Source organism: Gambusia affinis, linkage group LG02 (assembly GCF_019740435.1).
Source record: "Gambusia affinis linkage group LG02, SWU_Gaff_1.0, whole genome shotgun sequence".
Classification (NCBI taxonomy): domain Eukaryota; kingdom Metazoa; phylum Chordata; class Actinopteri; order Cyprinodontiformes; family Poeciliidae; genus Gambusia; species Gambusia affinis.
The window spans coordinates 28,309,444-28,336,826 of NC_057869.1; the positions used below are offsets into that span (position 1 = coordinate 28,309,444).

General features: G+C 41.1%; 1 protein-coding gene across 1 annotated transcript; it reads right to left on the reverse strand.

The window, feature by feature from the left end:
• Positions 1 to 742: 742 nt before the first annotated feature.
• On the reverse strand, positions 743 to 26,736 carry LOC122820655 (neuropilin and tolloid-like protein 2). The gene is made up of 11 exons (XM_044098229.1): positions 26,363 to 26,736; positions 20,634 to 20,690; positions 19,921 to 20,064; positions 13,830 to 14,078; positions 12,503 to 12,550; positions 12,002 to 12,129; positions 7,957 to 8,014; positions 4,951 to 5,084; positions 4,438 to 4,762; positions 3,431 to 3,561; positions 743 to 2,645 (listed from the first exon to the last, which is right to left on the reverse strand). The coding sequence occupies exons 1-11, from the start codon at positions 26,370 to 26,372 to the stop codon at positions 1,848 to 1,850; spliced, it is 2,082 nt and encodes a 693-aa protein (XP_043954164.1). The 5' UTR covers positions 26,373 to 26,736; the 3' UTR covers positions 743 to 1,847.
• Positions 26,737 to 27,383: the final 647 nt, after the last annotated feature.

Consider the following 27,383-nt stretch of genomic DNA (forward strand, 5'->3'; position numbering starts at 1 on the left):
AAACCAATGAATGTTGTATTATGGAATCACCAGACAGCCGAACTGATAACACAGCTCAAACAACTAGAAGTGAAGAAGGAAGCCCCGTTTTATCCTGTTAGAGATGTTCATATGTTTATTCTCAGTTAATATTGACATGTTAAAAATGCTGCTGCTCACTAATATCCACCATTCAAGGATATAATGACAGTCATTATGAAACACTTGGAAACTTCTGAGAGGCAGAAGACCGCATCATCGGGGTCAAACACACAGCGGCCATATTTGAAGGTCACGTTTTGGGATTTTTTTGTTTTTTAAAAAAAGGACGCCCCGAGGTTCGGTCGGGACAAATGCGTCTTGACAGCACCGGGGAAGGGGTGAGGCGAATGTGAGCATGGAAGAGAGACAAAAGTGGAGAAATGCTGCGAGGATTCATTCAAACGTGTGGCAGTCGGGAGGATGTGCGCTGTCTCAATTTATGTTGTTCATGAGTGGAACTTGGAATTCGTCAGCCTTGAATCCTGCGCATTCAACCGGGTTCAAACAATTCCGCGAATAAATTATCCCCGGAGCACCATAGTATGTTAATATCCACCGCAGCAAAGCGGAAAAGTAAAACAAAAATGCCGCTTGGCGTAGGCTGGTTTTTGCTTGTCACAGTGTGTATCTTACCTTGACGAGACATTTCCATCGCGTGGGCCGCGAGTCGTCTTTATGTTTCTTGTTTACAGAAGAATAAAAAAAGAGAGAGACTCCGCTCGAGGATGTGAGTAAGCTCTCGTTTAATTCAACAGAATGAAATTATACAACAAGTGGTTTGAAAACATAAATGAGTCTAATACAGGCTACATGTGTCACTCAGGCTGAAGGCTTGTGCTTGTTTTACACACTGGGGTCGTGGAGAAAGAGAGAAAAAATATATATCCACCCCCCCCATTAGAGATGCAGGGTTCGGGATTGTTGCTTATTTTGACTCGGATTCTCCCAGCTAAGAGCTTCATGTTCTATAAACCATTGTTCAAAAAACTTCACACACCCCGAATAATCTCTGTTTCTACATTTCTTATCCAAACAGGACAGTCTCTTCATGTGCTCACCCTGAGGAGAGTGATGGGTATCCCCTGTGAGGTAACCATGGAAACTACATCATTATTATATTGACATAACATTGCAATCGTTTTATTCCATTGATCAGATTTGCGCCACCGATAATCCACCTCTATGAAATCAGGGCAGCAACAATTTTAACAAACGAAAGAGTAAAAAGCCAAGCAACACCATGAGGCTGGATATATTCTGGTTTCAACAGTACAACACATTGACCAAAAAGATAAATCAAAAGGATATAAATTATTAGAAGATGCACTATAGATCATATATATTTGTGCCTGGCAGGTGAATAAATGTAACAGTCTGCCTGTAGCATGTCTCACAGTCCCCTTCTGTCCCGTCGGAGTCACCAAGAAACCCAAATGGAGAGAAGTCTGGCTCTGCATGCGAGGACATTTTCCAACAAGTTTCAGGTGGAAGTAGAGATTAAGTGAGTGAAAGACAAGTGAAAAGGCAGAATGTCTTTATGTTGTCTTCACTTGAGGTCCATCAGTATCAAAAAATGAGTAGTTTGGTCCATTTTGTTACTCTAATAGCTTCCATTCTTCCAAAGGCTCCATGTGAATTTGAGAGGTCCTTGTGTATTAACTCAAAAAAACAAAACAAAACAACAACAACAACAACAAAAAGTTACCTGTAGACGAGAGGCGTGGGAGGAAGCAGGGGTTGGTCTGTTTATGTGGGGCTTTTGTCCTGTAATTTTTTATTCCATAAAGGAAATGCAAGGTCTGTGTTTCCTGTTTAACCTTCAGGATCTAGAAGTCCATGGATATGGAGCGCTGCTGTGGGTCAACTATGGTGGTACTGTTGCGAGCGCTGGTCCCCCGAACACTGAGGGTTCCACAGGCGCCTGCCATCCCGGCGCCAATACCTCCAGCTATCCCACTGGGCCCAGCCATGCTCACTCCGCTTACCATGCCCATCCCGCCAGCCATGGACACTCCGCCTGTAATCCCTCCTCCGGCAATTCCCGATGGGCCGCCTCCTCCCATTGCCCCTCCCATCGCTCCTCCCATCGCTCCACCCATTGCTCCACCCATCGCTCCTCCGACTGTCGCTCCTCCGACTAGTCCCACTGCGCCACGGCTGTAAATCTCACACGGAATCTCCTCGGTGACGCGGTCCTCGATGACCTGCTGGTCGCAGTCATGAGTCTGCGAGTGCTGCTTGTAGCCGTAGCAGCTCTTCTTGTAGGTGGACGTGGAGTTGAAGGTCTTCATGGGAGGGGGCTTGGAGAAGTCGTTGTGGTAGGACAGTTCCATGGAGCTCAGCGTAGTTCTGCTGTGCTTCATGCTCCCTCCTCCACCGCCACCGCAGCCGCCGCCGCCGCTTCCAGTGGCTACGGAGCCCTGGGAGCCACAGTGGTGCTCGTGGACACAGCGCGACATGGTGGAGGAGCGACGCACCTTGTGGAAGCTGTCCAACTCCTCGGAAAGATCGCCAAGGTCTGTGGACATCTCCTTGTCGCGGAGAGAGAAGAGCTCGTAGTGGGGCGGGTCGAAGACCTCCTGGAATCCAGCCTTGTTGAAGACCCCGGGTCGGCGAGCCACCACCTTGAAAAGACCACCCAGACCGTTACAGCTTTGGATACGGAACCGTTCAGACACCTTAAAAGGCTTCAAAAACATTACTTTAATTCCTCGCAAGTCAGAATGCAGGAATGGTACAGAGGTGTTTAACTGCCAGAGCTTGGAAATAAATTGAGGAGAAGTATCTTGCTGTAACAACAAAGTTTCTCATCATAACGCGAAACCTTTGCATCATCTTATAACAAGATATTAAACTTGTTAAACAGTTTCTTGTTATAACCAGACGAATTTTATATCTTGCTATAATGAGAACGTTTCTCGTTAAAATGAGAAAAGCCCCGCAAATTAGATGCAAAACAACAATGTTTCTCATTGTAACCAGACGAGTTTTATACCTTAGTATTTTAACTTAAACAGGAAATTTGTCAGTTTATCGAGATGGCTTTCAAAAACACATAGATGCTAAATATTCATTAGCAATTTCAGGGTGAACCGTTTCGATTCGCTGAAACTTATTATCACTTCTCTGAGAATCACAACAATATTACATTTTCCTACAACAGCCAAGAGGCCTATTACTAATAATAATGTCATAAGCTTTGCTTCATAAAGCCTGAACTCTCCCTTTAAGAAGGAAGGAGAACAATAAACCTTAAAACCACAGTGAAGTTCGGCTTGAACGAAGGATTTATCTGCTGTCAAATACAACAACACTTCATCTTAAGCTGGTCTATGACCCTTAAAACATTTCCATTTATGTGCGTAACCTTCAGAACTTTACCTCAGGACCAAACAAAAGAGTGACTCACCTTCTTTCTGGGCTGCTTCATTTGGACCAAAATGGAGATAATAAGAAGAACAAGAACTATGCCTGAGGAAACTCCGATAACGGTGCCGTGGGTTTTAGTAATCTGATGGAAAAGCCCCTTGGAACGCTTCTCTGCAGGAGGATGACAGGACAAACAAGATAAGGGGAAAAAAAAGAAATGCAAGTACAGAACCATGCAGTTATCTTTCTCCTTTCAGGCTTTTGTTTGTGTGTTTTGTTACACTTTAATGTTTTAAATCATTTAATATCAAACAAATATATGTAAAAGAGTATATTTTTGCCTTAAATCTAATCTTTCATATCACCGTGGAGGAAGTTTCACCGCCAGCTTTCCAAAAAAAAATGTGCAAATGACAAATAATTCATGATTTATGAAGATAGGAGGATTGTGTTTTTTTCCACAAAGGATGTCCATTTACTCAGGTGGTCTTTGCCTAATATTAATATGTATTCGGGACAAGGATTAGAAAATACAGAAGAAATCTGTAAGAGGGCAAATACGTTCTTTTATCAGCCCTGCAGTCATAAAATCCTGCTAAGTACATAAAAAACCAATTACCAGTATGAAAACTACGATGGTATATTAGGGCCGTTGCACATAGACAGAAAAAAATCAAAATGAGGAGTAAATTTCCGCCATGAAACTTTTTAGATTAATCTCAATCTGAACCAACCAATCTACAAAATCTAGGAAATTTTGTAGAAAAACAATTTAACCTCTTAGTGCAAAGTGTTAAATTTGCTAGAAAAAAATGTATAAATTTTTAGATTAATCTCAAAAACTTTTGAGAAAAACAATCCTTTTAAATTTCTGAGTTCAAAGCATCGAAAATTTGCTAGAAAAAACTCAAACTTTGAGATTAACCTCAGAAATTTTCTAGAAAAAACCTGGAAGCTTCAGTGGTTTTTAGCTAAAGTTGAAATCCTCCACTTTTCTATCCACAATGTCCCCAACGCGCCGTCGAAGAAAGCAGTCTGAATGGTCACCTTTGCAATGGTTTTCATCCCATGGATAGACACAGTTCTGGATCCCGTTGCACACCAGGGTGTTGTTGATGCACATGTTGCTGTGGCAGAAGAACGTATTGGCCGTGCAGGGAGCTGCAGGCAAGAAACGAACAGAGGGAATAAAATTTAGCTGAATAAATCTGAATAAAAGATGACTGGAGTGTGAAAAGGACCAGGAGATATTTTGGGGAGAGGGATAATAAAACAACATTAACGCTAACAAAAGAATACTGTAGCAGCAGAAAATCTCCTGGGGCCTGTAATGAACGACAAATGTTATGTTATTTGTAGAAATGCCGGAGGCCTAATGGAGACGTGAAGCAGTGCATCATCATTTCCCGGTGAAGGGACATCAGGGGACGGGCGAGGGGAGCGGATGGCAGCTCCACCGAACTGCAACCGTGGAGAGAGGGAGCGGAGGACAGCAGGGGGGGCTTGTGGCAATTTCAGAGGAAAGGATAAAAAGAAAGGCAGAGCCGGTGCAAATGCAACATGATGAGGTGCTGCTGGTCCGCCTGGTGCAGAGAGAGGGAACTCATTAGAGCCGTCGTTAGAGTCTGGATGCAGGGACGCAGGTGACTGGCAGCGGCCGCCGGCCCGGGCGCTGGGGGAAGAGTTGGAGGATGCTGAAGGCCGGGCGTGGTCAGCACTGAGATAAAAACAGGCCTGAAGCAGGGAACATTTACTTTGGAACCATTTACATGTCTTTGTGTGTGTGTTAGAAGGTTCTGGAAAACTGACTGGAACGTTGATTTAATATATATATATATATTTTTTGTCATTTAAATTTGAGGGATTGCAGTTTTCTGGTTGATCTTAGATCACAATCTTTAAGAAGCCTGACCTGCCACTTCAGACTTTGGACGATACCGATTATTTTTGTCGCTAAATATAGCAAGGGAGTCGCTGAGTTGACAACTGTGAGGTGACTATTGTTCACCGCAAATGTGCAAACATGACCTGATAGGCGGGTCTGTCAGTTAAATGTTAAACCGTTCTTCAAATCGAGTAGTCAGACTACAGTTACTTATCAAAATCACTGTGCGTAGATACTATCTTCTTTTTTTATTTACCGTAATCGTACCAAGATCTACTTAAACAATGGAGGAAGATTTTGTTGGTGGAAAAACTGGAACTATTTTCAGTTTCTGTCGCCAAGTCCGATTATTATAAGCGGCTTTGGGCTTCATTTTTTTAAAGTAAATTTAATGAGCGGCGGGTTGTGAAGTTGCTCATTTGGGTTTGGAAATAATCAGACTCATAATAAATCCCAGAATTTGTCCGTCATTAAGGTAGTTTAGTCAGTCTCCCTGTTCATCATTTATGATCCGTGTTAATGTCAAGTTAATGTATTACCTCTGAATGACGTCGAGCTTCACGCTATGCCCAGAAAACGGCAAACAACGAGACCAATATGAACAGCGCTTATTAATATTAAGATAAGTGTCACAAATCTGCATGCAGCCATCTGAGTTGTATTCATATTGGTGAGCTGCTTTGAGGAGAACGGCTAATAATCCTTCTTAGAGTTTTCCAGACAACAGTGGACCACACAAATTACTCACGTTTTTTATTTTTTTGTACAATCTCCTCTTCAGTTCAACCTTATCAGTGGAGACACATTGTTGATGTTACCATTATAAAATAGCTTACAAAAAAGTATTGATAAAGCTCAATGTGATTTTCACGAGCTGTATAGCTCTATAAGTTACTTAAGTGTAAAGTTACTTTCTATGTACTAGCACTTTTGTGTAATCAATAGTTTTTTAAAGCTACTCAAAGTAACTGAAGTAGCTAATAAAGTCCAGCTTACATCTTGTAGCAATCAAATAACGCAAAGTGTGAAAAGATTAATAGCTTCCTCTGACCTCTGAGCGAACTTTGAGCCAGCCGCTGACTAACCAAATAAAGTTTGGGAGTCGTTCAGCCAGCGTTCCCACTTTCCCGGAGATCAGCTGCGTGACCGGAATTAATGAGGACGCAAGCGGTCTTAAGGACTCGCAGAGTAATAAAATAAAAAATAAAAAAATATGGGTGCTGAATTTGGAAGCTATTAGCTTCTGCTTGCAACGGTGAGGGCTTTTGCTGATGAAAACAACATTAGCATTCAGGCAGGGTCGGGGGATGTGTGCAGGAGAATGTGGCAATTAATATCTCAGCCCGTTCAGGCAGTTAATGGAAATATTACGGCGTTAACAGGAACCGGTTCCTCAACTCGGCAATTTCTCCTACTTTGTGTCACCTCTGACAGCATTTGTTTAAAGTCTCTTCGTCTTTTTAAGAGTGATGAGGCTTGATGCGTGATTTCTATTAACCCCTCTAAGCTCTTGCTTTCACTGAAATAAATCAAATAATTTCTATTTCCCTGGTGAAAGTGACCTGTAATGAGCTCAGTGTGATGCCGTGACGGGCATGTGAAGATAACATTCGGAGCTTTCGGTTATTTAAGAAACGCTGAGGTAAATAATTGGTTTTCTCGTATCTGCGTTCTAAACATGGCACGTATTAATTAGCTTTCTTCGCTGAAACGGCACTTCAAGTCTCTGCTGATGACTGCTTATGCAAACAGAAAGCATAAGAGACGAGCTGAATTCACGTCTGCTTCTCTCTGTTGGAAGACAGCGAGGCAGCTGGTGTGTTACAAATAAATAATGGCAATAATGCGCTACCTTACTCAGGATAAAGGCACATTTCTTTTGAAAACAATGGAAATTTAGATTTAATTAGAGGTCATAGCATGAAATCTTTTTTACTCGTGTCATGTTATGACTGGAAATTATAGTCTAATTGCAAAGGATTTTATGTGGTCACACAAAGCGTGACATGACTGGGAAGTGAAAAGAAAACATAAAAATAGAAAATCTGAAAAGTGTGGCATCAAAATTTTGCAGACCAACAAGTATTTTAGGGTATGTCTGTGCACATCAAGAGGGCTGTGTATTTGTTAAGGATTGCCCCTGTGCTCCACCTCCAGATTCCTCCCCACAGCATGATGCTGCCACCACCAGCTTTAACTGTGGTGATCAGTGCTTAGCATGTAGGTGAATTTTTATTTTTATTTTGATGTGTACTTTTTCTTACACCCAGAGTTGGCTTGGAACTAGTTACATTTACTTAATTCCATTTACTTGAGAAACCTTTTGGATTTTTTCTTTACTTTTACTTAATTTTATTATAAATTTAGATTTAATTAGAGGTCATAGCAGGAAATCTTTTTTACTCGTGTCATGTTATGACTGGAAATTATAGTCTAATTGCAAAGGATTTTATGTGGTCAGACAAAGCGTGACATGACTGGGAAGTGAAAAGAAAACATAAAAATAGAAAATCTGAAAAGTGTGGCATCAAAATTTTGCAGACCAACAAGTATTTTAGGGTGCACATCAAGATGGCTGTGTAGCCTCCGTCCTCTCCGACAGCATGATGCTCACCAGCTTTACATCCTGGACTGTGTGTCCAGCATCAGTGTATGCTGCAGAACTTTTTATTTTGATGTACAGTTCTTCTTGCACTCGTTTGAGTGTTCCATCTGGTAATCCATGAAGCGCAGGTAAATCTGTAGACGCAGAGAGAGTCGGCACTAAGACAATCTGGAAAATGCAAAAGACAACTTAGAATTTTAGATACATCTACTATGGAAAATTAGTGGTCACTTTTAAAGAACCGCCATTTTATTTTTAGCTTTAGGACTTAAAATAAAGATACAGATGAAAAAACAAGATGTACTTTTTTTTTTTTTTGCACAGGGATTCCAACCTAATAAGAAAAACAGATCTAAATGCATAGTAATAGGACTTTTAGTGTCATTCTTTGAGGAAACAATGCAATTATTTTAATAATAATAAAAAACAGTTTAAGAAAACAGTTAAAATAGTGTGTTTGTTATTCTATCTAAATTTAAAAGTGCCATTGGTTGCTAAAAAAAACAAGCCAAAATTACAACTACGAGCCATGTGGGAGTCTAGAGCCAGAAATGTAAATGTTGCAGAGCCGTGTGTTCAACCATCTCTCTCTGTAAAATGGAAGATATGTTAAGATTTCATAGGCACATTTTCAGCACAGCAGGATCTTCTAAAACCTAGATATCCTGCAACAGAATTACGATCATGTTCTCTTAGCAAATGTAGATGATGCAGCAGCTGCCAGCTGCTCTTCTTTAGACTCAACTTATCCCTACGTGGTTTATCCCGCATTAATTCTGGACATCCTGAAATATTTTCTTGCAACCAGATGGTAGAAACTTCCCTGACACAAAAAAATGGTTGAAGAATTACTAAAAAAAAAAAAAAAAAAAGAAGGCTAAAAACTATTTGCAAACTAGGCTTAAAAGTTAAGCAAATTTTAGATACATCTCTGTTAAAATTAGTGGTTAAATATGGAAGAACCGCCATTTTCTGCCAGAAGCTTGTTGATGACTGCAAAAAAAGATACAGATGAAAAATACAAGATGTACTTTTTTTTTTTACATTGAACCTAATATTCTCAGAATCTAAATGCAGTGCAGATCAGAGTTTATCATATTCTGACTACAAACCTGTGCATTAAATTCTTATTTCAAAAAACAGTTTTCAGTGTTTTGTTTGGCATTGAAATTTAAAAACCCTTCTGACGAAACCTCCAGTTCCATTTTAGCCAAAATTACTGCAGCAGCTGACTCCAAGAGCCACTCGTCTCTCTGCTTCATCTGCCAGATATGTGTTCAAATCTCTCTGAATGAGAAAAGCCAAGATTTGCTGACATTCGGATCATCGTCACCATTTGCTGTGGCACTTTGGAGACCGATTATCCCAACTTCGTCAGACTGTCAGAGGGGCAGAAATGTGCTCATATGCGCAAAACATTACTTACGCTATGTGACACTTCATTATGTAATTTTGGGTACATCTGGGGTTTTACACTATTTAGGATGTGCATTCATTTGTGCTCATTTTGCAGCCAGTGAGCAGCGCGGGAGTTCGGATGAGTCATCTTAAAAATGAGGAAGAAACAAATTGCTGTGAACAAAAGGCTATTCATTATGTAATTTTGGGTACATCTGGGGTTTTACACTATTTAGGATGTGCATTCATTTGTGCTCATTTTGCAGCCAGTGAGCAGCGCGGGAGTTCGGATGAGTCATTGTTTGCAATTTCAATGAGATTCTTCATATCATCTCATAAATATCGGAAGAAGTCAGTGGGCTTTCACTCCTGGCACATGAAAAAAAGATACTCTTCTCAATCTCCAGGGTGTTTTTTTTTATTGCTAAATTCACCGTGACACACAGAGCCACACACATTCAGTCAACCTGAACGTAAGGAAGCCAAGTGATGGGAAATTACAAATTTGAACAGAAAAAGGTTCAAATTGCTTTTGAATTTTTGTTGGACCTTCCTGATTTGCTGTGACACTTTGGTTGCAGAAATTTTTGATTAGTGCTGCTTCTGTTTTGAAGATATTAATGAATGTTTAAAGGTCAAAAGTACAACCAGCTCCTCCACATGACCCAAATCAAACAAAACTGGTGTTAAATGTTTGTTTTATGTTTGTGCAGGAAAAAAAATCTTTACATAGACAATAAACAACATTTCTGCTAAATGTCTGAGAATAAATGTAAAGCAACTGGTTGATTTAGTTTGATTTCAAGAAGGTGAGGTGGCCAACTTTACACAGACACCTAAGCTAAAACATTTTAGCTACAAGTTGAGAAAACCAGCTAAATTTGCAACAGCTAAAAACTGTTTTGGAGCCAGATGTTATTAGCGATATAAGCATAGCAATGTATTCCTCTCCATTTTGTGCTTTTAAACAGCAAAGGGACATGATTACAGACACATGCTGTACAACCCTGTGTCACTGGGAGATAAATGGTGTGCAGAAAGTCTTTTCTTTTAATTCCTAAATGCTCAAACACTTTTGGAGCATGCTCACAAATAGTTTGAGATTCTGATGGTTAGATTCACATTTATATTATCACTGGTTCAATGAGAAACGGTCTGATAAATACGTTTTACCTGAAACTTTCTCTTTGTTGTACGTGAGGAGCAGCCATACTGGGAATATCTGCTACTATCATGCTAACTACTATTAGCAATACAAGCTAACAACATACTTATCCCATGTTTCCATTCACTACTGTTGCTAAAATAATCTTTCGATTCTCCGTGTTGTAATAATGCTACAATACTAATTAAACAGATTAATGAGTCTTTCTGGTAAGAGGTTACAGTATAGTAGCCTTCTATGAGCTAGCTGACTAGCAATGCAAAGCAACAAGGGAGTAGAGCAACGCTGCTGCTCTCTGTGCTCCAAACAGGTGGAGAAATACTTTAAATAGTTTTCAACTCCAACTTTCACTATATTTTAGTAACACAGCAGCCATGTTGGATAATGAACTTTGGCCTGTTTGGAGAATCCCGACTTTCCAATTTAAACATATGAACAAATTGTGACAAAGCTGCTAGTTGCTCACCTTAATTTAACAATGACATTTGATCTGGATATGAGATGCTAATTTCTTTGATTTATTCATTTTATAGACCAAATCTCTGCAGATAGCATTTTGTAGTTTTCAAGTTTCTTTTTAGCACATTTTTGGGTTAACTTTTCAGCTCATGTATGTTGCAGTGAGTGTAATCAAGCGTAACACTGAGGCTAAGCTACAGAACGTCTTTAAGGCTTCAGTTCTCTGCTGAAAGCCAGGAGAATCACTCTAGAACAGAATTACTGTACAGAGGACGGCACAGTGATGCTCTCTGTAACAATTAAGAGATTTTAAGCTCTTTTTGTTGTTAATTATACTCAGAGTCTCAGACTAATTACAGCGGAGGTCTTTGTGGTAAACCTTTAAATCATTTCAGCTCACATTTACGTCCTTAGAACCTGTGTGTGTCTGGAGGCTCTCTTCTGTGAACGCTGGTGCTTTCATGAGCTCCATCTCAGAGGCCATGCTGGCTTTTTCCATTTAGAGCGATTAGAGGGGAATGAAGGCCTTGGTCTGGGGTGTGGACTGACACTCAGCCTTCGAACACGGGTGTACATCAGACCTTTTACATCAAGAACTATGGAGTCCGATAGCTGAGAGTATCATCACTTACACAGATCTACTTTAGATTTTTAAGTGGATATTCCAGACATTTACAGAACAGAGTTTTCAATGAATTCAATTTTTTTTAAAGCCTATTTCTAAAGTGCAATTTCAAAATGTTCTGCATGAGTTTATGGCAGTTAAGTCTGTATGGTCAGACTGGATGGATGGATGGATGGATGAATGGATGGATGGATGAAGCCTTCAGTCTAGACAACAAGTATTTTTCCATCCTGTGTTTTCATCCAGTCAGATATGAAATATATAGTTTTACATTTGAGATATGAAATGTAAAACTATATAAACTACATATTCAAGTCTTCCTGTGGAACGATTGAAGACGATAAAACAAAAACTAAATGTGACTCGTCCTCACAGAGGTACAGCTCAAATCCCCACTGGCAGCTTTTCTGCTTTCTTTTCCAGATGAAGGCGGCCGGGTCCGGCATTGTGACTAATACGCTCCTGTCTACTGACCTTAGACTGGGGCGGCGCCCTGATGGTCCAGATGCAGTCCAGAGCATCACCAGGCTTAACCCGCTCCTCCTCCTCCACCTGACTGGAGCGAATAATCCCGTCCCAGCCGCCAATCTCAAACTGACAGTCTGCACGACGAGACAAAGAAGAAAAAAAAAAAAAACACCTTTAAAAAAAAACAAAACACCTTTAAAAAAAAACTGAGGCAAACACGAGGAAGAGCAGCGGGAACATAACCGCAGAAGATGTTTGAAAAGAGGCGCGTGACAGGCGGTGGGTTTTGTTAAGGAGTGAAAAAGATTTAGGGTTCAATTGAAGCGCGAACAGAAGATTGTAACACAGGACAACATCAAGAGAGAGGAACAAAGACGGGGAGGCAGAAGGAAGATGAAAGAGGTTTGCATCCTTTCGCAGGCTCGTAACTATGCATACAAACATCCTTTGACTTCATACACAATTACCGGCGCGACGCGTTCGGACGGGACAGAGTCGGAGTCGTACCTGGGATGGGGTTCAGCAGCCCGCCCACGTGCAGATGGAAGTCTGGGTCTGAAATTATCAAAAAAATTGGGAGCCACATTACTCTCAACACACGGACAGGTAAGCAGAGGAGTCATGATACGGTCCCGACGAAGCGGCCTAGACAAAGCACAGAGAGGATTCCTTATCTCCTATCTGATGGGAGTGCATGCGGATTTGGATTAAGATGGAACGCAAGAAACCCCTCTACCCCCCCAAAAAGGACGTTTAGGATGTTTGAAGGATGAAAGAGAAGCAGCGGATGATCAAACATGACAGAAAATCTCAGTAACACCAAAATATAATCTGCTGCATGTTTCAGGCTCTTGGCGGTGCAGGTTAAAAACCCACAAAGCCCCACGCAAATTTAACTTCTTTCCATACACTCATCACTGCACCTACCCTCAGTTAAACATATCTGGTATCCATGGAAACGTCAGACTCTTGGCTTAGCTTCAGCTGATTAGCTTGAAGCCAAGAGTCTGAAATAAACCAAGAGTTTATGGCCAAAGGCTGTGGGACATCAGTGACCAGAAATCTTCATCAAAAAGACGTTGTATGGAGCTCTGGTAGTGCCAGAAAAAGTAGATATCTGGGTGGTTTTAAATTTTTTGGTTTAGTAAAATTTTCCTAAAGTTTATGCAATTTTTTTTTACTGGATTAAAAAATACACTTCAATTGGAGTCAAATATAACAATTTCTTATTTTTTATAATAGCTGAATAAAAATTAACAGTAGGTATTTTTTAAAAAGGTTAAAAACAAGCAATTATAAACATGTGAAAACAAATTTGTTAAGTTTAGTAAGTAAAAACACAGGAAATCCCCAGTTTCGTAGATGGTGCCAATCTGTGCCAAAGGCAAAATGCTGAGATATTATTTTTTTAACTAAAACCTGTGTATATTTGCTCTAGCTTACCTCAACTGCACAGGTATAGGTCGATCTATGGTTTCCAAAAGTTTATACCCTTACTATGAATATTTCTAAAAGATTTACAAACGATACAATGCAAAAATATTCTGGTGAAAGACAAAAAACTCCAAACTATTTTATGTCCCATCCTCATTTTCTCTGAAACTTCAGCAGCTGCTGCTCTACTTACAGCTTAGCTTAATCTAGACACCAAGATGATCGAAACGGAGTTTGTAAGTTTGCAATAAGAATTTGGTCTATTATTTTAAACAGATAAATCAGAAAACCCTGTGGGGCTTATTATTTTTAATCCGACATCGCTCCTCGCACATCTCTCTGAGCAACTTCGACATGGAAGAAAAAACAACAACAGAGGTTTGTGGAGTTCACCGCTCACCGGCAACGAAGGTGTACTGAATGCGGAAGCCGAGGCCCTCCAGCTCCTCGTCGCTGGTGAACTTGATCCACATGAAGCGGCCGGTGGAGGTGACGAGGCCCGGGTTCTTCCCTCCGCAGAAGCGGTCGATGATCGGGGAGAAGCCGAACGGCCCGTCGCGGATCTCGATGTGGTCGAAGCGACATTGGAACGACGGCTCGATGTAGTAGTTCTTATCGAAAGCCAGCTGGATCCTCTGTCTGGGGAGAGCTGTGGGGGAAAAAACATGAGAGCAAAGAAAAACAAACAAACAAACAAAAAAATTTGTTTGTTTTTGTAGGGCAGAAATGATCTGAATGAGATTTTGAGTTCCAGTAGTTAGTCTGGATTTAGTCTATCAAAGTAGGAACAGATGAAATTTTTTTGTTGCAAATATAGCTGCATTTGTTTTAGGAGCCTGATGAACGTCATGTTTTCAATGTTTTCAGTCTTCAATGTGCTTTAGTAAAACATAAGTGTGAAGCGGAAGGAAAATGAGAGCTTAAAAAAAGAAATCTCTGAGAATTAAGGAGCTAAATTCCGGCCATAAAGTTTGTTAAAAGTAAAAGAAAATTGAAACCAGAAAAAAACCCCATTTGAAACTAAGAGTTTTGAGATTAAAACTGAAAATTGTTTTTAAAAAATTGAAAGTGAAAAACAAACTGAAGCTGAAATAGGATGAAATAAAAAATGTATATCAACTTTTCAGATTCAAGATTTTTTTCTGTTTCGAATTTCTGTTTTTCATTTTGATCAAACTTTATGGCCCCAATTTAGCTCCATAAGTGCAACTTGTATTTGTGTTATTTGTCCCTCCTGAGCCTTTATACTTTGCAGAACCATTCTGTGCTACAATTCCAGCTGCTAATCTTTTCTTGCAGGCCTCTACCAGCTTTACATGCTGAGATTCTTCATTCTTTGCAAAACAGTCTGAAGCTCGGTCAGACTCAATGGATAACTAGACTTTGACTTCTTGTTTAAACAGCAAGTAAACTAACTGGTGTTCAACGGAAAAGCCCAAAATCATCCTAACCAGAAGACCGACCTGTTTGAGGAATTTATTCTATAAATCTTGGGTAAATCTTCCTTCGTCTCATGGCTCAAGTTGTATGTTTACAGCTGTCCTGCAGAAAGATTAACTTTTGCACCAGTCCAAATTCTTCTTTTGCTGTTTTTTTAAAGTCCCATCCCTCCTTCCTGTTAACTCTACAACTTGTTCACTACAACACAGCCTGCCAAAAATGCTAATGCTAGTTAGCATGGCTACTGATGACGGTGGATGAACAACATTCCTGAAACGGTAAGTTGTTTCTCCACCATTAAAATATTTAGTACACGAGATTGATTGACCCTGCAACAGAATTTAGGTCTGGACTTTGACTAGACTTTGACTTCTTGTTTAAACAGCAAGTAAACTAACTGGTGTTCAACGGAAAAGCCCAAAATCATCCTACCCAGAAGACCGACCTGTTTGAGGAATTTATTCTATAAATCTTGGGTAAATCTTCCTTCGTCTCATGGCTCAAGTTGTATGTTTACAGCTGTCCTGCAGAAAGATTAACTTTTGCACCAGTCCAAATTCTTCTTTTGCTGTTTTTTTAAGTCCCATCCCTCTTCCTGTTAACTCTACAACTTGTTCACTACAACACAGCCTGCCAAAAATGCTAATGCTAGTTAGCATGGCTACTGATGACGGTGGATGAACAACATTCCTGAAACGGTAAGTTGTTTCTCCACCATTAAAATATTTAGTACACGAGATTGATTGACAGCGCTAAGACCCTCCCCTTGGCCCTGACTGGTTGATTTTGATGCATTTCTACAGACGGAGGTGGAGGAGCTCGATATTTTTTATCTGTCTCATGCTATACTGTCACGACATGGTGACAGTTTTAACAAATATGGAATAAAAATTTTGTAAAAAGCTACATACTGTAGCTCTAAAGTGTGTCATAGTGAGAAAGGGTTTTTCAACAAGCTTCACAATCAGAGATTTATTAAGTGGCGTCGGTGCGCGCTCAGTACAACGCCTCAAGTCACAGTCAGCTCATAAGGAGCCATGACAGTGAGCAGAGCTGCTGTGCAGCGTCGGAGCGGAGCTGCCGTCTCTGACTGCGTCTCTGAACTGAAGTTCGCCGGTTCAGGCAAATCAGCACGTCTGTGGTGGGGAACGAAACGCGGCGCTCTGAAACCAAAACTGTTTCCACCTCGGAAACAGAGGAGCAGCTGATGGCTGCTCTAAAAAACAAAAAAAACAAAAACAAAAACATAAAATAAAAGGCGGGGGGTTGGAGAGGCTGTCCATGCCCAGAGAAGAGAACAAAGAGTGAAGTCAAGAGTGGATCGTTTTTGTTTGTTTGTTTTTTTTTCTTTTCTTTCCTGTATAACTGCAACAAAATTACTCAAATGATTTTTTTTGTCTCGGATTTGAATTTGTTCGGTGATATTCTGCTTGAAGAAGCAGCTTGTATGTCTGCACCTCCTGTTCTCTCTGGGTGACACACACACACACACACACACACACACACACACACACACACACACACACACACACACACACACACACACACACATGCTTGCACAGCTATCTTTGTGGGGACTTTCCATTGACTTCCAATTAACATTACATAACTAACCCTAACCCTAACCAAAACTCAATTCACACCTTAGTCCTAAATCCCCTGACCCAAAAACAGCGTTTTTGTGGGGACCAGGCTTCGGTCCTCACAAGGACCAGTTGGTCCCCACAATGTAGTATATGTTAGGAAAATGGTCCCCACAAGGTATTAGAAACAAACGCACGCACACACAAACTAATGACTAGCGCTTGACACAGAAACAGCAGAATATATAATCACCTCGTCTATTTAGCTGATGAACTTGGGGACATGACACAATCAATGAGGCTCACTAACCACAAATTATGATTACAAAGCTAACTGATTAGCCCCCACGCTGGATTGTGAGCGTCTCTGTGTCTGAGAAAGACCGAGGCCTTCCGAGACAAAACGACAGAAACTGATCGGCCTGATCTGTGTGATGAGCCAGAGCAGGCCTGGGTTTTGATTGGTCCACAGGTGGAGCACTTGAGCCGTGTGTGAGATCTGTTCTCCCCACCCCCTGCGCCGTGGAAAGAGGGAGGCATCTCATCTGCATGAGGAGCCGTGCTTCAGCATCACAAACAGTTCATCAGTTTAGAGAACGCATCACCCAGATCCCCGTCTCCTATAGCCCCTAATGATCTTTTCCATTATGTTTCCTGCGCGCCTCCAAATTACTGATTGATGCGACGTTTGAGCGAGCACCAACGCCGACGAGGACGCTCGCAATTCAGCGACGAGCCACGAAAGCCCAGTTCTGCAGCAGATGTTCCACTCCTTTATGTGTCCTTCAATGAGCAAATCTTGTGAGTGTGGAGACGAACAGAGAGAGCGCCGAGCAGGCAGGAAGCTGGGGTGAGGGGGAGGAACCGCTCTTTAAAAGGTTATAAAACTCAGAATGGGTCATATAAAAATAAATAAAAAAATGCATTATGCCCTCCAGTGACAGAGAGGAAAACCGGTTCAATAAAACAATGTCAGTCAGGGTGAGGGCATTTACTAAAAGGAGGGAATCAAGCAGATTTGTTAGAGGGGGTTCTCTGAGACCCTAAGGGAACATCAGCTGAGTTTCCATTACAAATGTACGCAAAACTTTGCTGATAGTCCGTTAATGTCGAGAAAAGTATGATTTTGTAATTGCGGTGTGTTCGTTAAATAAGAAATGCAATTAAAATCGCAGAAAAATAGGTTTGTTCACGCGATAAGTCATTAAAAACCAAGCCATGTCATCACCCTCCAACCACTTCCTGTCGTCTTCTTCATCTTTTCTGTCGGTAGTAAAATCTGGTTGTCCATCACATGACTCATGATCAGGGGCGCTGCCAGGAATCTTGGGGCTCCATGGCAAAATATTTAATTGGGCCCCTCAGGCAGCTGCTGTTACAATTTCTTGAGTCTATCTGATTGACAATTTAAAAGGCTTGCAACGGCCTTGCTTTCTTTGGTCCAATACTGATACTAACACAATATTTACTGCTAGTGAATTTAACATTCAACAGTCTGCATACAGTATGCAAGTAGGTTGCTTAATTTTTTTTGTTAGTTTTAGTTTACTGAAATGTCTCTCCCCATGAGAAACAGTCATAGGCAACATGCGAAATCCACATAAAGCAATCCAGACTTCTCAAAAAATGCTTTGTAGTTACATTTTATATATATGTAACTTTAATAAAAAATATGTTATCTCCATATTTATTAAAGCTGTCACCATGTCAGATAATATGTGAAAACAATCAATCTCCACCACCTGCTCACTGAGCCACTATTACTGACTAAAGTAATGCAACGGCCAGAACAACCAATCAGAACCAGTAGGAGGGTCTTAGCGCTGTCAATCAACCTCATTCACTCACTGCTAAATGTGCTAAAGGTGAAAAAACTACTTATCATTACAGGAAAAATATTTATTTGCTGTCATTGGTAGATATGCTAACTAGACTGAGCATTCACAACAGGCTGCGCTAGCTACAGCATAGGGATGAGCAGCACCACATCAGATTGTGATTGACAGCATTAAAACTCTCCTGCCTCTGATTGGTTGTTTCTAGCACTGGGAGAAAGCAGAGAGAATAGATTTTTCACAGATTATCTCTCATGTCACACTGTCACAACATAATGACGGTTTTAACAAATATGGAAAAAAACGTGTTTCCATCGCAGTTTTGCAAAATAAACACATTTCAGTACAGCAGAAAAAAAAAACAACTTCATCCAAAGGCAAAAAACCATTGTATAAAGAAATTTGACTTTTTTCAAAACTGGTGTGCTGCAATTAAGTGAATTTATTTTTGCAAATCCTATTTTATTGGCTAGTTCCAGCAGCAGACGTGTTCCAGAAACGTACAGGAATCGCCCATCTGCAGAGACTGCTTTACGAAAACAAGATGTTAACAGAACATTGTCTTTGTCTCCAGGCCAGATAAAGTAACATCATTTTTTGAATTTTTTTTTTAATGTCTGTATTACTATTTTCTAACTACTTATGACAGTTTCAGATTATTTCAGTAACCAAAACTGATTTTGTTTTTAATGTAATGGCAGGGCATCAACATTTAGTCTTCCCTATACTTACAAATATCTCTGAAAAAATCACTGCTGCTGGTTATTAAAACAGTGTGACTTATGTTGATGCTCTTATTTTGAAATGTAACTTGATGTTCTCCGTTACTAGCCAACACAATCTGCATGTTATTATATCCAAGGGCTTCTAATGCCCTGGGTTACAACAGCAAGGGTGTGAAACTGAAAAACTGAGTTAAAGTTTGATGCAAGAAGAGTAAACCAGTGATATTAAAATAGAGACAGAGAGAGAAAAAAGTCAAATAGCAAACTAAATTTTGTCCAATCAGATGTGGTGCTTGTGAAAAGCTTACATGTTCCTCTTGATTTTGTTAGTCCACACCTGATTGGATGGGCAAAAATGCAAGTCGTTTTTCAATGACTGCACCTGATTGGTCAAAATTAACAACTGTTTTTAATTTTTGCTTTTAGATATAGCCATTTTTAACTACTATGGCGCCCGTCTTTTACCTACATTTCAAAATAAGCGCATTGACATAAGTAACACTTTTTAAATAAGTAACAGTAATCATTTTTCAGAGATGTTTTATAAGTAGAGGGAGGCTTAATGTTGATACTCTGCCATTAAATTAAAAACAAAATCTGCTTTAGTTTCTGAAATAATGTCAAACTCATACAGATATTTAAAAAAACATCATTCAAAAAAATTGTGTTACTTTAAATGACCTTGAGTCAAAGAAATATTGTTAACTTCTTGTTTTCTTGTTTAACTTTTTAAAGTTAAACCAGAAACTTTTCAGACAGTCACAGGTTTTGGAAGGATTTCTGCAGTAGGAACCGGCCAATCAGAGTTAGCTCTTTGGAAACGCCCACCCTGAGTCTGCAGAGAGCGCCCTCTGGAGGAAACTGATGCAACAGAGCAGGAAACGGCTAAAAGCGGCCAGACGCAATACCTTCCAGGATGTAAACACACTCCTTGTTGGGTGGGTAGGTGTTGGGGTAGTTCGGTGACATGAACACCCCGCCGTTGATGTTGCGGACCCACGTGCCGCAGTCGTTTTGGCCGGGGCTCTGACCGCCGGGGTCACCTGGGGAGTCTGAGGCCAGAGAAAAGGACAGAACAGGGGAGAAACAGACCGGTTATTGGATCAGTGGATCAATGAGAGAATGATTAGATGGCAAAAGGATCGGAGGGAAGGACAGCAAGAGAAAACAAAAGAGCAGGTAGGGAATAAAACGGGAGGAGAGAGAAAACTGAATTAAGGAGAAAGGTTGTTTTTACGGAGGCCCTAAAAGTCTCACAATTCAAATGAATGCAAAATAGATTAGAAATAAACTGACAGATAACCGATTTAATACTGGAAAACAGTGTAAATAAGTGATTATTAAATATCTTTAGTTTTCAGTGTCTATTTGATCAACCACAATGACAAAAAAATAACCAAATGTGACAAAAAACTGTTGAAAAGAATATCTGTACAGAATAACGTACAATTTTAATAAACTGATTGTAAATGCAAATATTTAATCATGCACCTAATCATATATTTGCAATACATTTTCATAAATAAAGAAAGTATTCATCTACTAATTTAATGTGGCATTTTTGGCATACCGTAGCTGTGCATGTGGTGTAAAATGACGTTAAAGTTTTGCCGTAGCTCACCTTTAGTTCTCTGTGCCAGTGCAAAGCCCTCTTCTACCAGAAAGAAGAGAATCCACGCTGTGAAGCAGAAAGGTCACACATTACTCCTCAGTGTCTGAACATTACATTAAAACACACCTGAAGTTAAATAGTCAGCAAGAAGTTGAAATCACTCAAACCACAATGGATTCGATCAGCTGCAGGTCTTACTCAGTTTTAATTAATTACAGTAGACTATGGATTTATGATATCTGTGACTGAATTATTTACATTTAATACACGGCAGAGCTGTGACAGATAGTATTAAATTCATTTCAGGAGGAAGCTGTCTCAGAAGGACCTCTGTGTCCACATGGCAATTACACAAACTGTCAACATGAGGTACTTATGAAGAGACGATGGGGGGGGGAATGGTGGGATGCTCAACTATTAATTAGATAACAAGCAAAGCACAAGGTGTGCGTCAGGGTTTTACAATTTTATTTCAAACTGTAACTCCAACAACCAGATTCGTTCCCTCTCAGGCCTTTTTGAATCATTATTTCTTCTTTTTCTTTTTTTTTCTTCAGGGAAATACCCCAAGGCAGCTACAGAATGACTGATTCTTATCGATGGATTTTGGAATGACCTTAAGCGATGTGTGTAGACGTGGTTGACATCTTGTTGTGTTTGAGAGGCTGCACGCCCCACTGCTGGGCGGCCCATCAAGAGAAGGTGCAAGACATGCGGCGAGCTTGCAGCAGCAGCCGCAGCCTAAACTCAAACGTAGATCTGATCTGCAGGTAACAAACTGCACCACTGCTTTTTCATGAAAACATCCATCCCTCCAATTTGAGCGTGGATCACTTGAAGCTGCAGTCTGTGACTTTTATACAAAATATTTTTTTTCTCACATATTTCTTGAAACTATGATGTGGGAGTGCGGCATAAGACAGATAATCTATATTTAAAAAATCAATCTCCTCTGCCTTTTCAAAGCACTAACTGGGAACAACCAATCAGAGCCAGGAGGCGGGTCTTTTGCGCTGTCAATCACCCTCAGTGTGGCTGCTCATGCTTCCCTTCTTCTCCCCCTTGTTGCAATGCAATTTTGCATACATAGAATGTCTGCCTGATAGTTTATTATTGATAAATAATTGTTGGCATCTACACAGTGTGTCTGAAAGTTAACTGTTTCCCTTCCCCCTACACTCTGGAAGGCTGAGGTGATTGGCTGATGCAAATTGAGAAGGCGGGGCTTAACCGGTGTATAGACTCATGGGAGGGCTGCCTTTTTTAAAAAAAATTCTGCTGTTTTGCAACAGACTTAATAAACCAGCTTTGTTGCTTTACAGCCGAGATTGACCGACTTCTTTTTCCACCTCTCAGCATAACATCGATATCCACCAATCAAGAAACACCTAGCTTGGTATTGGTGTCATCGTATGTGATATTGGAGAAGTACCAATTAACTTCCTGATTAACAATTTGCCAGTTTCTCACAGCACAGGTGTAGAAATTAGTGGAATTAATCGATCAAACACATTTTGTTTCCAATTCCAAAGAAAGACACTTCAACAAAACGTAGCCGAAGCAAACTGTTCTCTACCGCCTTCGGAGGAAAAATCGGAGAAAAAACAGAAACTGTGCGGAGAAGCGACAACTTATTTGCAAACACTGGTGATAACACAGACATTGTGTGAGCCGAGGCTCCATGGCAGTGATGGTTTCTACTTCTGCTCGAAGGAGACTGGGGACACGCACAACGTCTAATAGCCAGTGCATGAAAAAGTATTTCATCAAAGATTAATAGACATGGATGGCAGGATAATGGGATTAAGTTAGAACATTAAAACTTAATGGATAGCTAAAGCTGAACAAGGAATGGATTTAAAGAAAAAAGACAGTTTAAAAAAAAAAAAAAACACCACCAGAAACACAAAGAATTCAGAGAATGTACCTGACTCATGAAACATAGGACATGTGAACAGATCAGACGTTGTCTAGTGAATTGCCACAGAGTTAGTAATAGCTTGGCCCACTCACTCTGTGCATTATAGAGTGATGTAAAGTTGAGCACATCGTCTAAATGAAGGACGGTGGAGAAGGAGGCCAGCAAAGGCAAAGTGTGCAGCGGAGACGCTCCTCGGTACCAGAGGCTGTGGGCTGTGATTGAACTCATTTTGAAAAAGCACACATATTCACGACCCTCAGGCTCCGGGATCCTCATTAACGCTATCTACATTGTCTTGCAATGAAGTGTCGAAGGTGGGAGAATGAACTACCACGGGCATATTTGGAGTGCGGACCACCTAAGTTCAGGCACCGGCTAACCGAGCGGATCTAGAAGCTCTTATTAAAGCCTTTTGTTCACATCACATCCCGTGAATCAGGCACAGAACCGCGGTTCACCTGGAGGAAACCTCACGGGAAAGAGTAGCTGGAATGTTTCTTTTTTTTTCCTCTCGTCTTATTAAACTTGCCTAATTTATGCAACGGCCGGGAGCTATTTTGTAATATCATCAATAAATGAGAGGCTGCAATCGCTTTAAGAAATCAACTCGCTCTGTTGCTAAAACAAACAGAAAGAATTAAGTCGATTAGGAAACACCATAATCACCCTGAGACACGGCTGAGGTCATCATCACACCCCACGGGGGGTTTCCTGACCTTCAGTTTGTTTTAAAGGAGGAGGAGAAACTACCTCGGGTTCAACCCCGCTATTCTGGGTCACGTCACTTCTTCTCCACATCACTTCCCCACTTCGGCTCGCGGGCTGAATTTAAGGCCGGAAGGAGGGAGGGAAAGGGTCCACTCCAGCCATCTGTCACACAAAGCTGAAACAGCTGAAACGGCTGAAACGGCGGCCCTGAGAATGGATGGCTGGCCCCGACTACAAACACACTCCATCTCTTTGGTGGCCCGACACAATAAGATCCAAATACACGCCCTAAAATCCTTTTCATTTGAAAAGACAGTGGGGGCATCACCATGCTGTCAAAACAACCTAGTTTTCCTCCCTCCGAGCTTTAAGAATCTGCTCCTCGGTGACATGATTGCATCACATCATTCCTGCAGACTTGTCAGCTGCACACCTATGCTGCTGCTTTTAGCCCATCCTGGATTTAGATCTGATGTCAGCAGTGACAGCTCAACTCCTCCATCTGCCAAAAATACTCATTAGCGGATCGTTAGCTGCGCCCATCAAAATATTCCTGATCAGAAACACTCAGACGGTTGAGTTCAAGCTCCTTATTTGGTATTGGGAGGTCAACTCGGTGGATTCGCGCACGTGACGCCAGATTCCAGGCCAACACCATCTGCAGCCTCAGCAAAAACACAGACTCATAAAGCAAGACTTCTCTCTCTGTCTCTCTTTCTCTGTCCCTCTCTCTCTCTTCTGTTCAAAAGTCCATTTTTGTGGCCGTTTTAATTCCGGCATCACATTTTGGCCGAAAGCAGCGAAACCTAACGTGTCATTTCTGATGCTGCTTCCATCTTGAGTGCGCGGTGCTGTCTGAGTGACGCTTTTCTTCTCATCACACTTCCAGAGACTGTTTGTTTGCTTCACCATTCTGACTGAAACCCCAGAGACTTCAGAGCACGGAAATCCCAGGAGAGATGCAGTTTTAAAAATACTCAAACGCTGCCATCGTCAATCCTGCCACGCTCAAACTAACTGAAGAAGAAGAAGAAGAAGAAGAAGAAGAAGAAGAAGAAAACAACACATTATTCCTTTATTCTGCTGTTTGGCACAGAGCTGGTTTTTCTCCTGGGTGACACTGCTCTTTGCCCAGGGCGTCAGTGTATCAGATGCAGTATAAACACTTGTAATAAAAGAGAAGTGCACCCTGATCAACATTTCTATTGCTTTCATTGGAGAGAGGGCAGTCAATGGACTACAGAATGAAATTGACCAGCTTTAAATCACCAGACAAAGACGTGTTTGTATTGAACTGAATGAAACAATACTGAACAGTTTTAGAACAGTGTGTGAAATGTATAATATGTTAGTTTAAACAGGGGTTCCCAAACGTTACCATGCTATGGCCGCCCACATAGCATTAGCTTTTGTCTGATATGTAAAGAAGCTTTCTTTTTCTCGTTTTAATTAATATCCAATAATTATTATATTCGTTTAGTATAAAACCGGCCCGATACCTTCTGACTTTAGTCGGACATGACAGGGCTTCATCCTGGACGGCTCCTTCGGTCTTTTTCCTGACAATGAACGAAAAAAATAAACTTTCTCGTGCGCCCCAGATAATATCTCATGCGTAAGAAATAAGCACGAGACACTATCAGGTACTCACGAGAAAGTATATTTATTTATTTATTTTTAAATGTATTTATTTTTTCTTAAATGTCCGTTTGGGGGCTCCTCAGAAGATAGATTCGTTTTTTTTTAATTTTGCTTTCTTCCCCCTCATTTTCCCTCCAACTTTTTGAGCGCCCCCCAGTGGCACACATTTCGAAAAACACTGGCTTTAAAAGCACCAATAATTACAATTTAAAGGGCTCTTTTGTCTCAAGACAATATTAAAAGGATTGCCTAAAAGTTTTAATCACCCGTCTATCTTCCAAGATTCTTGCTTTACCTTGTAATAATCAGTTTTCAACAAACGGACACTTGTATAAACACTGCTGTCTGACAAAACACAATAACAGATTTGAGGTGGAATACGCCTGTCCGATCACAGGAGGAGATAACCACATTATAGCCTCTGCAACAGCAGGCCGGTTAAGAGAAGGGAAACACGCCCTTTAACTCCAGCATCAAGTGGGATGTGATGATACAATCTGGACACGTATACATATACGTATATATATCCAATCAACCTGACTGATTTCGAACCAATTACATCAAACAACCACGAGCCCCATAAGGCGCGCGCTTCTTCTGTGTGCTGCGACAAGTGTTTCACAGGTGTTGATGGCGCGAGACAGTCAATAGGAACGGAGCGCGAACGGTGGCGCGTGCTGGGCAGCGTGCATGCCGGTCTGATGACTGCTCCGCTCCACCTGGAGAGATTCACCGCAACCAGAAGAAAGGGCTTCAAGGCAGTACTGGGAAGTTGTTCCTCTGTTCACACAAAGCCCGCGTCTGTTAGGACGTTGAGATAAGAAGGATAACAAATATTTCCCATCATAGATATAAGCCAACATCGGGTTAGTCATGTCAGTCTCTGCTTAGTGATAGGTTTGTATCCCTCTTCTTCTTCTTCTTCGTCTAATTCTTTTTTTAATGGATTCGGTATCTGACCTTTGATGTCACGACGACTCAGATGTGCCTTCGGGTTGGCTGCGGTGTCTTTTCTTATATATACATATGTATATAGTGATAAAGCAAAATTAAACATTTAGGCTATTTGTAACGCCTCTCTAATCTTAAACTGATTGCAAAAATGAAGACACCGTACATAAATTAAATCCGAACTAAAGATTCGAGTGAAAGCTCAACGTAAAAATCGACCCATACTGACTGACATGAATGCAGTTTCGTCTCTCTTTACCTACAGGCTGCTCTGCTGTCAACCATTACCAGACCCACAGAAAGAAACCAGCAGGTGGATCACTTTACAGTGCTAGTTTAGGTCCAATGATCAAAGAGTCGAAACGACATAAACCTCTTGAATGGACACGTGTTCATTTGCGAAGCCAACCGAGACACGGAGGACAAGTTTAATTGATTTAACTGAGGCTCACCCAGAGGATGGGAGCGGAGCTCCTGTCTGTGCGCGGCGCACATTCTCTGCGCGCATTGAACTCACCTCTGTGCATCTCTTCTCCCGGTGCAATTCGCAAAGCGCCCTCTTCTCAAAAATCTTCCCCTGATCTGGGCATTGTAAACCGGGTCACGAAAATCCAACTTTCCAGCAACAGTAAATCCATCACAGAGAAGCGCGCCCGCAACTGGCAGCTTTGGAAGCAGCTGGAAAATCCCGCTCCACTCCGAACCTCAGCCGGACATCCTCACCTCGCAGAGTCCGGTCCGCTTTCGGCTGGAGCGCACCGAAGACGGGCAAAGAGACGAGGAGGCAGGGACGATGCGCGCACGAGGGGGAAGGATGCTATCCAAAAATGCGCACGCGGATAGAGTAATAATGGAGACAAAGGAGGGAGGGAGGGAGGAAGAGAGAGAGAGAGAGAGAGAGAGAGAGAGAGAGAGAGAGAGAAAAAACACAGAGCAGGAGCGGGAGGAGAGGCGCTCTCCGGGCTCAGTCCGCGTCAGAACCAAGAAGCGCTCCTCCTGAACGAAGCGCATTTAAGCCGCGCTGCTGCTTACATCAATGACTGCCTGTCAGCGGCGTCGTCAAGGTGCAACTCCACACAGGGCTTCATCTTCCGGTTGAGATATTGTTTGCATTTAACCGGCGAACAAATAAAAATAATCAAGAAAACATCTTTTTTTCCCCTCCGGATTTTTGATTCATGGATGGTTAAAAAAATTGACTTTTTATTTCTATTGTTAAAGATTCACAAGCCGTAATAAATAAATGCATAAAAATAAAAACAACAACAAATGTTGAGATGAAATGTAGCTTTCATGTCACGCTGTGTGCACAGCGATTAGGCAAGTTGTGTTTTCGCTCTGTTAGGAGGAAATGTGTGCAGAATTAATAGGCAATGTTAGTGTGCAAATTATGACGCAATTTGATGAAACGTTCCCCATCCATTTATCGATTTGAGCAAGAATAAACATCTCAAAATGATAATGAAATCACCTCTTTCGTCGTTTCATAGAAAAAAAAAAATAGCAGCAGCCTCACATGTTTCAGAAAGAGTCACCGT

Coding starts and splice junctions, on each gene's coding strand:
- LOC122820655 (XM_044098229.1), bottom strand. Junction 8,015..12,001: donor GGGCGCCGCCCCAGTCTAAG/GTCAGTAGACAG, acceptor CTGCGTCTACAG/ATTTACCTGCGCTTCATGGA. Junction 2,646..3,430: donor TGAAGCAGCCCAGAAAGAAG/GTGAGTCACTCT, acceptor GGTCTTTTCAAG/GTGGTGGCTCGCCGACCCGG.